Below are 11,196 nucleotides of genomic sequence, written 5' to 3'. Positions count from 1 at the left end.
ACAGTCCCGGGATAGGCGGCGCACACTGAATATTTATCTACCAGCCCATTGGTCCTTTCCCCTGTGACTTTGAGGGATTTTCATATCCGGATCACAATTGTTTTTTTTAGATTTCATGGATAATAGCAGCTATGCTCTAGAAAAACATGCTCGAACGATTTTTTGATTATGGCTGTGTTTTTTTGTGTACAAATTATTTATAAATGGGAAAAAGTCCATTTGACCCTTAAACCGGTGAAACAAGATGGCCCGACTGTAGGTTTATCAGTTACAGCTCACAAAACAGGTATTCACCAAACCTCCGCGAACGCTGGAAATCACTCTTCTAGAGTTTAGCAACTAGGGGTGAATCAATCTTTTCTAGTAATATACACTCAATAAAATATTTTTGGTAGAAGCCTAACTTCAGTTGTGCGTGGTGTTTTCTATTCATATACTGTACTGTTTTTATGTTATGTCAAAATCACAAAAAGATTGAAAATATTAAACAATTTCAAATGTATACATTTTCAAACATGTCTAGGCTGTGAGTGTGAAAATCGACATTAAAATAAGACAGTTTGTTTTAAATTATTTAACGTTGCAGCTACTAACGACCACACAGTGAGCAATGATTGGCTACATCATTTAATGATATCTGATGGTTTTATAATGAGAAAAACAAAGTCATTGGATTAAAGCAAAGAATGCTTGTCTTTATTCAGCAGCTTTAATAATACACCTCAGAGATACATATTTACACATATACACAGATATGAATGCATATCATTAATTATATAAGATCTGTATCAATACTTGTTACCGTAGGAAAATAAAGAACTAAATAATGCTGCAAGGTGCTGCATAACAATGTGACACACAGTAACAACATTGTCATCTCACTGGGTGCAAATCGAAAAATATATACAGTAGAACAATAAGTTATAAAAACAGTTATAACTAAAACGGTTATAACCAAAACAGTTTAAAACCTTTTATTGTGCGTGCTGAAATTTGAGACAACCATCATTCTGAGTTGAACTCTCAGCACAGGACGTATAGTTAACCTCCATCTTCGGTTTTCAGTGTACAGACTGCATTCTCAAATGAGCAAAAGGATATTTCTATTAATATATGTCCTCTCAGGAGTTTGAAGAAATGACCATGGAAACATGCCCCGCCAACCAATTAATAAAATATCTTTGATATACTTAGACCCACGAAAACATATCCATGGTCCTCATACACAACATACACATATTCAATGAAAAATACGAGGTATAGGATAATAATATCTGTACACATCTTTCTCAAATAAATGAACTTATACACATTGATTAACGCATACAAATAATTCATTTTAAGTTTATACTCTCTGGTACAGTACACAGTTATTTCAACATCAATCGACCTGACATGAATCTTTTTATGGGAATCTCAATCTTCAGGGGATTTCTGTGTAGTGTATAAGATTTCACTTTGAGCCAAGAGAAAATGATTCAGAAGAACATCCTGAGCACTGTTATTGTTGAAGTATCTATGATATCTGACCGTCCTGTAATATCACCCCTGCCTAAAGAACACCTGGTAGTTTAAAGCCCAGCTCTCTCAGATCACTGGGAACAAAGCCAAGAGTTCACTAATAGCTCAGACAGCACAGGTGGAGGAAGGAGAAACAGGGAGGGAGGGAGAGGGACTGGAAATGTACTGGATGGCCTCTGGACAAAGCCATAGATATACACAGTTGACCAAACTCAAAAAGTATTTCATGACAATTCCATTCTAATTTGCATTCTTGCTAGAATGTGATTGTCTCGACACTTTTACAGTTTAGTTTGTCTTGGGGGATCCAGTAGAAACATATGAAATATAAATCCATCTATTTTTAAAGTCACTCAGGAGAGGACTGAGGACATACTGAGGAGGTTGACTGCCTGACACAGAGAAACATTATGACACAACTGGTTACCAGAGTCCACAGGAGAGAGACTGAGGCGTCTGTTTGTTTGTCTGTTGAAGTGTTGAGTTCAGTAGAGGAGCTCCTGGCTCCATATCACTGTCACCTTGTTGGAGTGGGAGGAGCGGTACCACGCTAGGCTAACAAAGCCTGCCTGTGTGTGTGTGAATGGAGCGGGTGTGTCCTTCCTTGTTCATCTCTGTCAAACAGGTAGGGGAGAGGCCTGAACTTCCTGTTCTCAATGTGTGCTCGCCCTCAATCACAGTAACAAGGCCAGGACACTACCTCTTATCCCTGAGAGTAGAGTATGTCCAGAGGAAAGCAGTCCTTCATTACCTTCCCTTCACATTGACAGATAAGCAGCTATTAGACTGCTTTCTGCTACATTCCAGGCAGCCTCCACTTCAGTATGAGTGAAGTATCTATGGACTGTAATGAAAACTAACGTGTGCAAGCATTTCACTGTAAAGGCTACACCAGTTGTATTCGGCACATGTGATAAATACAATTTGATTTGAACAGTAGTAGAGGGGAAAAGTGCACGTGTCGTTTGAACAGCCAACCACTGGGTGGCGCTGTAGCTGTGTCTCAGGGCTTAGAGGGGGTGGGACTTTAGGGCTTGATATCAGAGAAACTTGTGTAGGTTTCACTGCAGCTGGAGGAGGTGCTGAGGTTGCCAGTTACACTGCCCTCTGTAACACAACAAAACACACACAAGTTAGTTTCCATTAGAGTCCACAGATACTTCTAAAACAAACTAAAATACAGACACACTCCTGTTACTTTTCAAAATAGCTATTTGGGTTGCAAGATACAGTTCCCTCTTGCACAAACCGAGAGCGAGAGACTGAAGAGAAAGAGGCAGACAGACAGACAGATGGAGCCAGTGTACCTGAGCTGCAGAGGGACTGCGAGGACTTGGACTCTGTGATGAGGGTGAGAAGGTTGGCTGCTGCTACCCAGCCATCTTTGTTGCTCCCCATATTTCTAACAAACCACTGTCCGTCATCTCCCTCTTTAATGAGCTGCACCATGTCTCCACTCTTCACTGACAGGTCCTGAGGCCCTCCTTTCTCCTTCTCATAGTCCGCCACCACTGTGAACCTGTCGCCGACAGCCTGGGGTCACAGGGTAAAGGGCAAAGTTCATATGTTTGCATCCAGTGTGTCATGTTACCATGTGTGTTGCTAGGGAATAACAAGTAACTTTCACAACATGTTGTAGACATGTTGGCGACCATGACTCACCAGCTTCCTGCCTCCCTCATCCTCAGGGTCAGAGTTCATGGGGTCCTCGGCGCTAGAGTACCCATCATGCACTTCTGGCACGTCCATGGAGAAAGAGGCCTTGTTCCAACCTAGGGGGAGGAGGGAAAGAGAGAAGGAGAGTAGGAAAGAGAGAAGGAGAGTAGGAAAGAGAGAAGGAGAGTAGGAAAGAGAGAAGGAGAGTAGGAAAGAGAGAAGGAGAGTAATAGAATTCAGCAAACTCGATTTGATATCTAGATTAAGATTTAACAGTGGCACCAAAAATTCCAAGACACATCCAAGATAGATTGCAATTTAGAGAACGTTATTGTCATGGAATGTTTGATCCCAATATGGAGGATAGTTTGTCAAACTAGAGAAAGGGAGTGACACTCAAGAGGAAAGGAAGAGTGGACACTAACACAATCGTACACAAGACAAGGTGATATGTACAGTGATAGGGGACGTGTGTGGTGAGAACATGATGCAAACACATCCATTGACAGAGTACACTGTAAATCCTCAAACAGAACCACAAGAACCAGATTAGAACCCAAAGAACATGATTGAATAACCAAGAAGAACAGACGTGGAGTCCTAGCATCCAGTGAGACCTAGATCAATGCATTGTGATCCGTCAGAAACATAGACACACAGCAACCAACACGACAACACATGCCACAGAGAGAGACACACAGTTTGCCTTACAGTAAACAAACAACCCAAATCAGTATTTTCCGGCTGTGAATATCACACAGATATTCAACAGCAAATCTCAGAGAGAAGATTTGTCTGTGATTGTGGAACAAGCTAGTGATTTGTGACTATGTGTTGGGGGTGGGGGTATTCTGTGTGTGGAAGAAGCAGAGCAGGGTCCAGGCCAACCACACAGTGCAGCAGCGTGTTCCTCCCAGGCATGTTGTCACACTACCTCTCCTTTTGGCCTGTAAGAGACTAGAGGTGCTGAGCCACTTGGCCCTGCTCAGAGTGATGTGAGGAGTCTGACCAGGCTCTGAGGAGAAGAAGAGCAGTCAGCAACATCGTCCAGGTGAACGCTGTGTCTGCCACTCAGGTGGCTTTGAAGTACACAGGTGTAGGTTGACTCATCCATCAAACTGTCTTACAAAGGCCTTTCAGACCAACAAGGCTTTCATAGATTTTTCACTTGTTTCAATCAAGACATTGTTGTATGCATCTTCTGTGTCAACGATCGTCAAATTTGAATTCTCTTATCTGGTTAATCTCCATGTTGCAGTCCCTCGTCAGTCCAGTGTCTTTAGCTAGACAGTACAAATGCACTCAGCGGGCCCTGGTGGCTGAATGTCTTACATTGATCTACCACAATTCATTCCCTCTCCAGTTTACTCAAATAATGCTTGCATGATGGTCACACAGAGATATATTTTGGGATGATGGGGAGTTGACATGGTGCTGAGATGACTACAGTGAGGCAGGGTCAGGATGGATGGATGGATGACTACAGTGAGGCAGGGTCAGGATGGATGGATGGATGACTACAGTGAGGCAGGGTCAGGATGGCTGGATGACTACAGTGAGGCAGGGTCAGGATGGATGGATGACTACAGTGAGGCAGGGTCAGGATGGATGGATGACTACAGTGAGGCAGGGTCAGGATGGATGGATGGATGACTACAGTGAGGCAGGGTCAGGATGGATGGATGGATGACTACAGTGAGGCAGGGTCAGGATGGATGGATGGATGACTACAGTGAGGCAGGGTCAGGATGGATGGATGACTACAGTGAGGCAGGGTCAGGATGGATGGATGACTACTGTGAGGGAGGGTCAGGATGGATGGATGACTACTGTGAGGGAGGGTCAGGATGGATGGATGACTACTGTGAGGCAGGGTCAGGATGGATGGATGACTACTGTGAGGCAGGGTCAGGATGGATGGATGACTACAGTGAGGGAGGGTCAGGATGGATGCCTACAGTGAGGGAGGGTCAGGATGGATGGATGACTACAGTGAGGCAGGGTCAGGATGGATGACTACTGTGAGGCAGGGTCAGGATGGATGGATGACTACAGTGAGGCAGGGTCAGGATGGATGGATGACTACTGTGAGGGAGGGTCAGGATGGATGGATGACTACAGTGAGGCAGGGTCAGGATGGATGACTACAGTGAGGGAGGGTCAGGATGGATGGATGACTACACTACAGAGTCAAACACAGGTATGACATGGACTAGATAGAATACCTTTACACCCAAAGGGAGATGGGTCACTCTTAATCTCGTGGCGTTTGGCTTTATGGTCAGGGCTAAGGAGGGATCCTGTCGGCCGAAGAACAGAGACAGAAGAGAAGGAAACAGAGAGAAATGATAAAGAGAGCAATAGAAAAACAGCTGTGAGAGAGGGAAGAGCTTCCTGAAACTGACTAGAATAATTAGCTACTTGCTAATACTATTGGAGACATCTAAATAATGAGGCTGGGGGACAGGCCTACTAAAACAGACACTAATTCTAATATTTGATGTATTAACCGCAAACTATACTGTAGTATACCTGGTTGAGAGAATACCATTGGTAATGTTAGACTTTTACCAGCGGGGTGAAGAAATTCTGCAAAGGAAAGCATGCCAAAATATCAGTCTTCAAAAGCCCTGATGCAGTCGACTACTGGAAAGGATGTGTCCTGTCTAAAGTCATATCAGGGGGGTAGGTTAAGAGAGCTTGGGGTTGACTTCAAAATGGAGAACATATCTTTGCCATATATGATGACGACAACATGGGGGCTGCCTCCAGGACACTAGTGTTACCTTTCTGACTCTTCAGATTGCTGAAGCCTTGAAGGGTAAAACGCTTTTTAGCCACTGATGCCCTGTCAGTGGTGGGACTGGTGACTGTCTCCTCTACAACCACGGTAGAGAAAGAGGGACAGGAAGGAGAGACAGAGTAAAGTGGTTTGAAGAGGAAGAGAAGAGAAAGAAAGCTCAGATTAAAGGAGGAACAAGGAAGAAGGAAGTAGGAAAAGATTCAAGGACGGCTTGGCCTGATAACCAGACGAGGGGGGTCACTAAAACTGCAACAGAAGTTTGCTTTCTTGTCATGAGCAACTTGATAGAAGTAAAAAACATTTTCTTTACTCAACAAAATAGGGCAACTCACCTTTGTGTTTTGGGGAGGAGGGGGAGTTGGGGTCAGAGAAGACAGCATCTGTCTTCTTCTCTTCTCCCTTCTTCACGCTCTTCTGACAGTTCCTAAATGGACTAAGAGGGAGAAACAAACAGGTGAAAAAGAGAAGAACCAACCATGTTGATTCCTTCTCTCTAACTGGCTCTAGCCATGGTCTCTCTGTAAAATCTGACCTGAGACACATCGGTGGGCTGTTGCTGGTTGGACTGGGAGACATTGTGTCTGACGCCTTCTTTTGACTAGATTCTGGAACAAATCATCACAGTTACTAACAGAACACAGACACAACAACAGAGAATTTAGCATCCAGATGTGTATCAACTCTGGAATGTGTGTGCGTGTGTCTGTAATGCCGCAGATCCCCCATCTTACCCCTGCAGGCCTTCAGCTGGCCAGTCAGAACCTTCCTGATCTCGTTCAACCAAGATGTTTTGATCTCAGGTGTCGCAGCCTGGACGATAAACACCTCCTCTCTGGAATTACACCAGATCTCAAACTTCTTGTTGTCACCCTTGGCGCTCTCCGTAATGCCCACCGCACTCATCTGCTCGAGAGAACCGAAGAATATTACACTTCTATTTCACTGTTGAACTCATAACATACTAAAGATCCAAGTAAAAATCCAAGGAGAGCCAGCCAGACAGCCAGCCAGACAGACTGGCAGACAAACTGCCAGAAAGTCAGTCAGGACATTGAGGAAGTGTTTGAAGCTGTACGAGGGGGCTTTCTTGAAACCCTCCCCCAGACAGTGAGCCAGCCAGCCAGACATTAACAGACTCACGTTGAGGGAGTGTTTGAAGCTGTAGGACGGGGCTTTCTCGTAACCCTCCCCATTCTCCTCCCGTCTCTTACAGAAGAGCAATGCTTTTTCATGCAGGAACAGGTGTCTCTGCATGGGCTTGAAGCGGGCCAGGTCCTTGACCTTAGCGTGACCTTTCTTGTGTTCCGTCCACACGCTGAACGACCCCTGCATCAGCAGCCTGCCCAGCTCCGTCAGGCTCCCCTGGGGATCAATAAATTAACACAATCAATCACAAGTAGGAAAGATAACTGAGCGTTGTCTGTGGTACAGAAGATGTTACACGGTTGGGTAACTTTTTCCTCTCCACCCTAAAGCATGAGGAGAATAGGGGTGTCGTGGTTAGCTGACCTCATATCCTGTGATGGCGATGAGGTGCATGGAGTCGTTGACGGCCTTCAGGATCCCCAGGATGGAGGACAGCGCCTCCTGCAGGTCCTCTGAACCCTCACAGCCCTTACTGTACTTCAGTAACTCCTTCAGTATCAGCTGGTATTTGGTTATCCTCTGGACTGGCTTGAGGAGGTACGAGTCCAACCCCAGTTTGTGTTCCAACTTTCTCTGGCACTCCTTCGTAAAAACAAACAATCACACATCAATAAAACATTTTTTTTTTTACACGCTTACAGTATACTGAGCTTGAGGATCTTATCCAAGATACACTGAGGGCCCTGAAAGAAAGGTGAAAGGTTACCTGGAAGAAGGCGCAGTCGGAGCACTGTCTCCACAAGCTCTCGGAGCGAGGTTTGTTCTGACAGTACTTCTCATAGATCTGCAGGTCACCCATCCTCTCCAGGAAACAGCGTCCCACCAGCTCAGGGACGTCTGTGTAGGTCTCCAGCTCCCTGAGGAATGTCCTGATGAGAGACACAGACAGACAGCGGGATACAGGTTAGTACTACCGAGGTTGGGAAGCAGTGGGGGGCTTGAGGTAATGTTAACCAAATGAAATATTGTTAAAATTGGACCCTATAAATCGATATGGTTGAATGAATGTGCCTCTTCTCTAACAGCTGTTCACAATGACAGGACATTGCTCAGTAAACATTATGTAACATGGGTGTTGCAGTGGAGTAAAAGTCACCTCTTGTGGAACTGGTAGATCTCTGGCATGTTCCCAAACAGGACATCCTTCCTGTTGAGCAGCGCACTGGGGAGGAGGTGGGCCATGGCAGGGTTGTCCATCTCTGCAGCATAACCCTGGAATAACAACACATACTAAAATGTTAAGACAGGACAATCTGAAAATGCACATATATGATAAGTCAATTTTCAACAAAAACATATAAATATATATATTACTACATTTAGGACAGTAAGTGAAGTAGTGTCGACCTCTAGTGGTCAGGAGTGACACACCTGCAGTACACAGAGTAGCTCCTCTACATACGCCCTCTCAGTCTCCAACAGCTCGTTCATTACATGTCTGTAGGAACAGAACAACATTCTATTTAACATCAACATAATGTATTATTATTAGAGGTCGACCAATTAGGATTTTTCAAAGCCGATATCGATTATTGGAGGACCAAAAAAGGCCGATACCGATTAATCAGACGATTTTTATATACACTGCTCAAAAAAATAAAGGGAACACTTAAACAACACAATGTAACTCCAAGTCAATCACACTTCTGTGAAATCAAACTGTCCACTTAGGAAGCAACACTGATTGACAATAAATTTCACATGCTGTTGTGCAAATGGAATAGACAAAAGGTGGAAATTATAGGCAATTAGCAAGACACCCCCAAAAAAGGAGTGATTCTGCAGGTGGTGACCACAGACCACTTCTCAGTTCCTATGCTTCCTGGCTGATGTTTTGGTCACTTTTGAATGCTGGCGGTGCTCTCACTCTAGTGGTAGCATGAGACGGAGTCTACAACCCACACAAGTGGCTCAGGTAGTGCAGTTCATCCAGGATGGCACATCAATGCGATCTGTGGCAAAAAGGTTTGCTGTGTCTGTCAGCGTAGTGTCCAGAGCATGGAGGCACTACCAGGAGACAGGCCAGTACATCAGGAGACGTGGAGGAGGCCGTAGGAGGGCAACAACCCAGCAGCAGGACCGCTACCTCCGCCTTTGTGCAAGGAGGTGCACTGCCAGAGCCCTGCAAAATGACCTCCAGCAGGCCACAAATGTGCATGTGTCAGCATATGGTCTCACAAGGGGTCTGAGGATCTCATCTCGGTACCTATTGGCAGTCAGGCTACCTCTGGCGAGCACATGGAGGGCTGTGCGGCCCCACAAAGAAATGCCACCCCACACCATGACTGACCCATCGCCAAACCGGTCATGCTGGAGGATGTTGCAGGCAGCAGAACGTTCTCCACGGCGTCTCCAGACTCTGTCACGTCTGTCACATGTGCTCATGTGCTCAGTGTGAACCTGCTTTCATCTGTGAAGAGCACAGGGCGCCAGTGGCGAATTTGCCAATCTTGGTGTTCTCTGGCAAATGCCAAACGTCCTGCACGGTGTTGGGCTGTAAGCACAACCCCCACCTGTGGACGTCGGGCCCTCATACCACCCTCATGGAGTCTGTTTCTGACCGTTTGAGCAGACACATGCACATTTGTGGCCTGCTGGAGGTCATTTTGCAGGGCGCTGGCAGTGCACCTCCTTGCACAAAGGCGGAGGTAGCGGTCCTGCTGCTGGGTTGTTGCCCTCCTACGGCCTCCTCCACGTCTCCTGATGTACTGGCCTGTCTCCTGGTAGCGCCTCCATGCTCTGGACACTACGCTGACAGACACAGCAAACCTTTTTGCCACAGCTCGCATTGATGTGCCATCCTGGATGAACTGCACTACCTGAGCCACTTGTGTGGGTTGTAGACTCCGTCTCATGCTACCACTAGAGTGAGAGCACCGCCAGCATTCAAAAGTGACCAAAACATCAGCCAGGAAGCATAGGAACTGAGAAGTGGTCTGTGGTCACCACCTGCAGAACCATTCCGTTATTGGGGGTGTCTTGCTAATTGCCTATAATTTCCACCTTTTGTCTATTCCATTTGCACAACAGCATGTGAAATTTATTGTCAATCAGTGTTGCTTCCTAAGTGGACAGTTTGATTTCACAGAAGTGTGATTGACTTGGAGTTACATTGTGTTGTTTAAGTGTTCCCTTTATTTTTTTGAGCAGTGTATATATATATTTGTAATACTGACAATTACAACAATACCGAATGAACACTTATTTTAACTTAATATAATACATCAATAAAATCGATTTGGTCTCAAATAAATAATGAAACATGTTCAATTTGGTTTAAATAATGCAAAAACAAAGTGTTGAAGAGAGTAAAAGTGCAATATGTGCCATGTAAAAAAGTTTAAGTTTAAGTTCCTTGCTCAGTTCCTTGCTCAGAACATATGAAAGCTGGTGGTTCCTTTTAAGATGAGTCTTCAATATTCCCAGGTAAGAAGTTTTAGGTTGTAGTTATTATAGGACTATTTATCTCTATACCATTTGTATTTCATATACCTTTGACTATTGGATGTTCTTATAGGTACTATAGTATTGCCAGCCTAATCTCAGGAGTTGATAGGCTTGAAGTCATAAACAGCGCAATGCTTGAAGCACAGAAGAGTTGCTGGCAAATGCAGGAAAGTGCTGTTTGAATGAATGCTTACGAGCCTGCTGCTGCCTACCACCGCTCAGTCAGAATGCTCTATCAAATCATAGACTTAATTATAACATAATAACACACAGAAATACGAGCCTTAGGTCATTAATATGGTCAAATCTGGAAACTATCATTTCGAAAACAAGACGTTTATTCTTTCAGTGAAATACAGAACCGTTACGTATTTTATCTAACGGGTGGCATCCCTAAGTCTAGATATTGCTGTTACACTGTACAACCTTCAATGTTATGTCATAATTATGTACAATTCTGGCAAATTAATTACGGTCTTTATAGGAAGAAATGGTCTTCACACAGTTCGCAACGAGCCAGGCGGCCCAAACTGCTGCATATACCCTGACTCTGCTTGCACAGAACGCAAGAGAAGTGACACAATTTCCCTAGTTAAAAGAAATTCATGTTAGCAGGCAATATT

At 44.7% G+C, this 11,196-nt stretch overlaps 1 protein-coding gene across 1 annotated transcript in view; it reads right to left on the bottom strand.

Annotated features, from left to right (window-relative positions):
- Positions 1-2,548: 2,548 nt before the first annotated feature.
- The window catches only part of LOC120050823 (guanine nucleotide exchange factor DBS-like), a 30,208-nt gene continuing 21,560 nt past the window's right edge, over positions 2,549-11,196 (bottom strand). The window contains exons 14-26 of the mRNA XM_038997353.1: positions 8,498-8,564; positions 8,223-8,338; positions 7,833-7,995; positions 7,490-7,708; positions 7,121-7,342; positions 6,712-6,883; positions 6,513-6,585; positions 6,313-6,413; positions 5,964-6,056; positions 5,403-5,477; positions 3,184-3,293; positions 2,829-3,054; positions 2,549-2,628 (exon numbers count right to left, since the gene is read on the bottom strand). Coding sequence (XP_038853281.1) covers positions 2,549-2,628; positions 2,829-3,054; positions 3,184-3,293; positions 5,403-5,477; positions 5,964-6,056; positions 6,313-6,413; positions 6,513-6,585; positions 6,712-6,883; positions 7,121-7,342; positions 7,490-7,708; positions 7,833-7,995; positions 8,223-8,338; positions 8,498-8,564 — 1,717 coding nt within the window. The remainder of the gene's footprint in view (positions 2,629-2,828; positions 3,055-3,183; positions 3,294-5,402; positions 5,478-5,963; positions 6,057-6,312; positions 6,414-6,512; positions 6,586-6,711; positions 6,884-7,120; positions 7,343-7,489; positions 7,709-7,832; positions 7,996-8,222; positions 8,339-8,497; positions 8,565-11,196) is intronic.

The sequence above is a fragment of the Salvelinus namaycush genome, chromosome 7 (assembly GCF_016432855.1).
Source record: "Salvelinus namaycush isolate Seneca chromosome 7, SaNama_1.0, whole genome shotgun sequence".
In the NCBI taxonomy this organism is placed as follows: domain Eukaryota; kingdom Metazoa; phylum Chordata; class Actinopteri; order Salmoniformes; family Salmonidae; genus Salvelinus; species Salvelinus namaycush.
The sequence above is the reverse complement of the archived record's forward strand: the minus strand, read 5'-3'. Positions and strand labels throughout refer to the sequence as shown.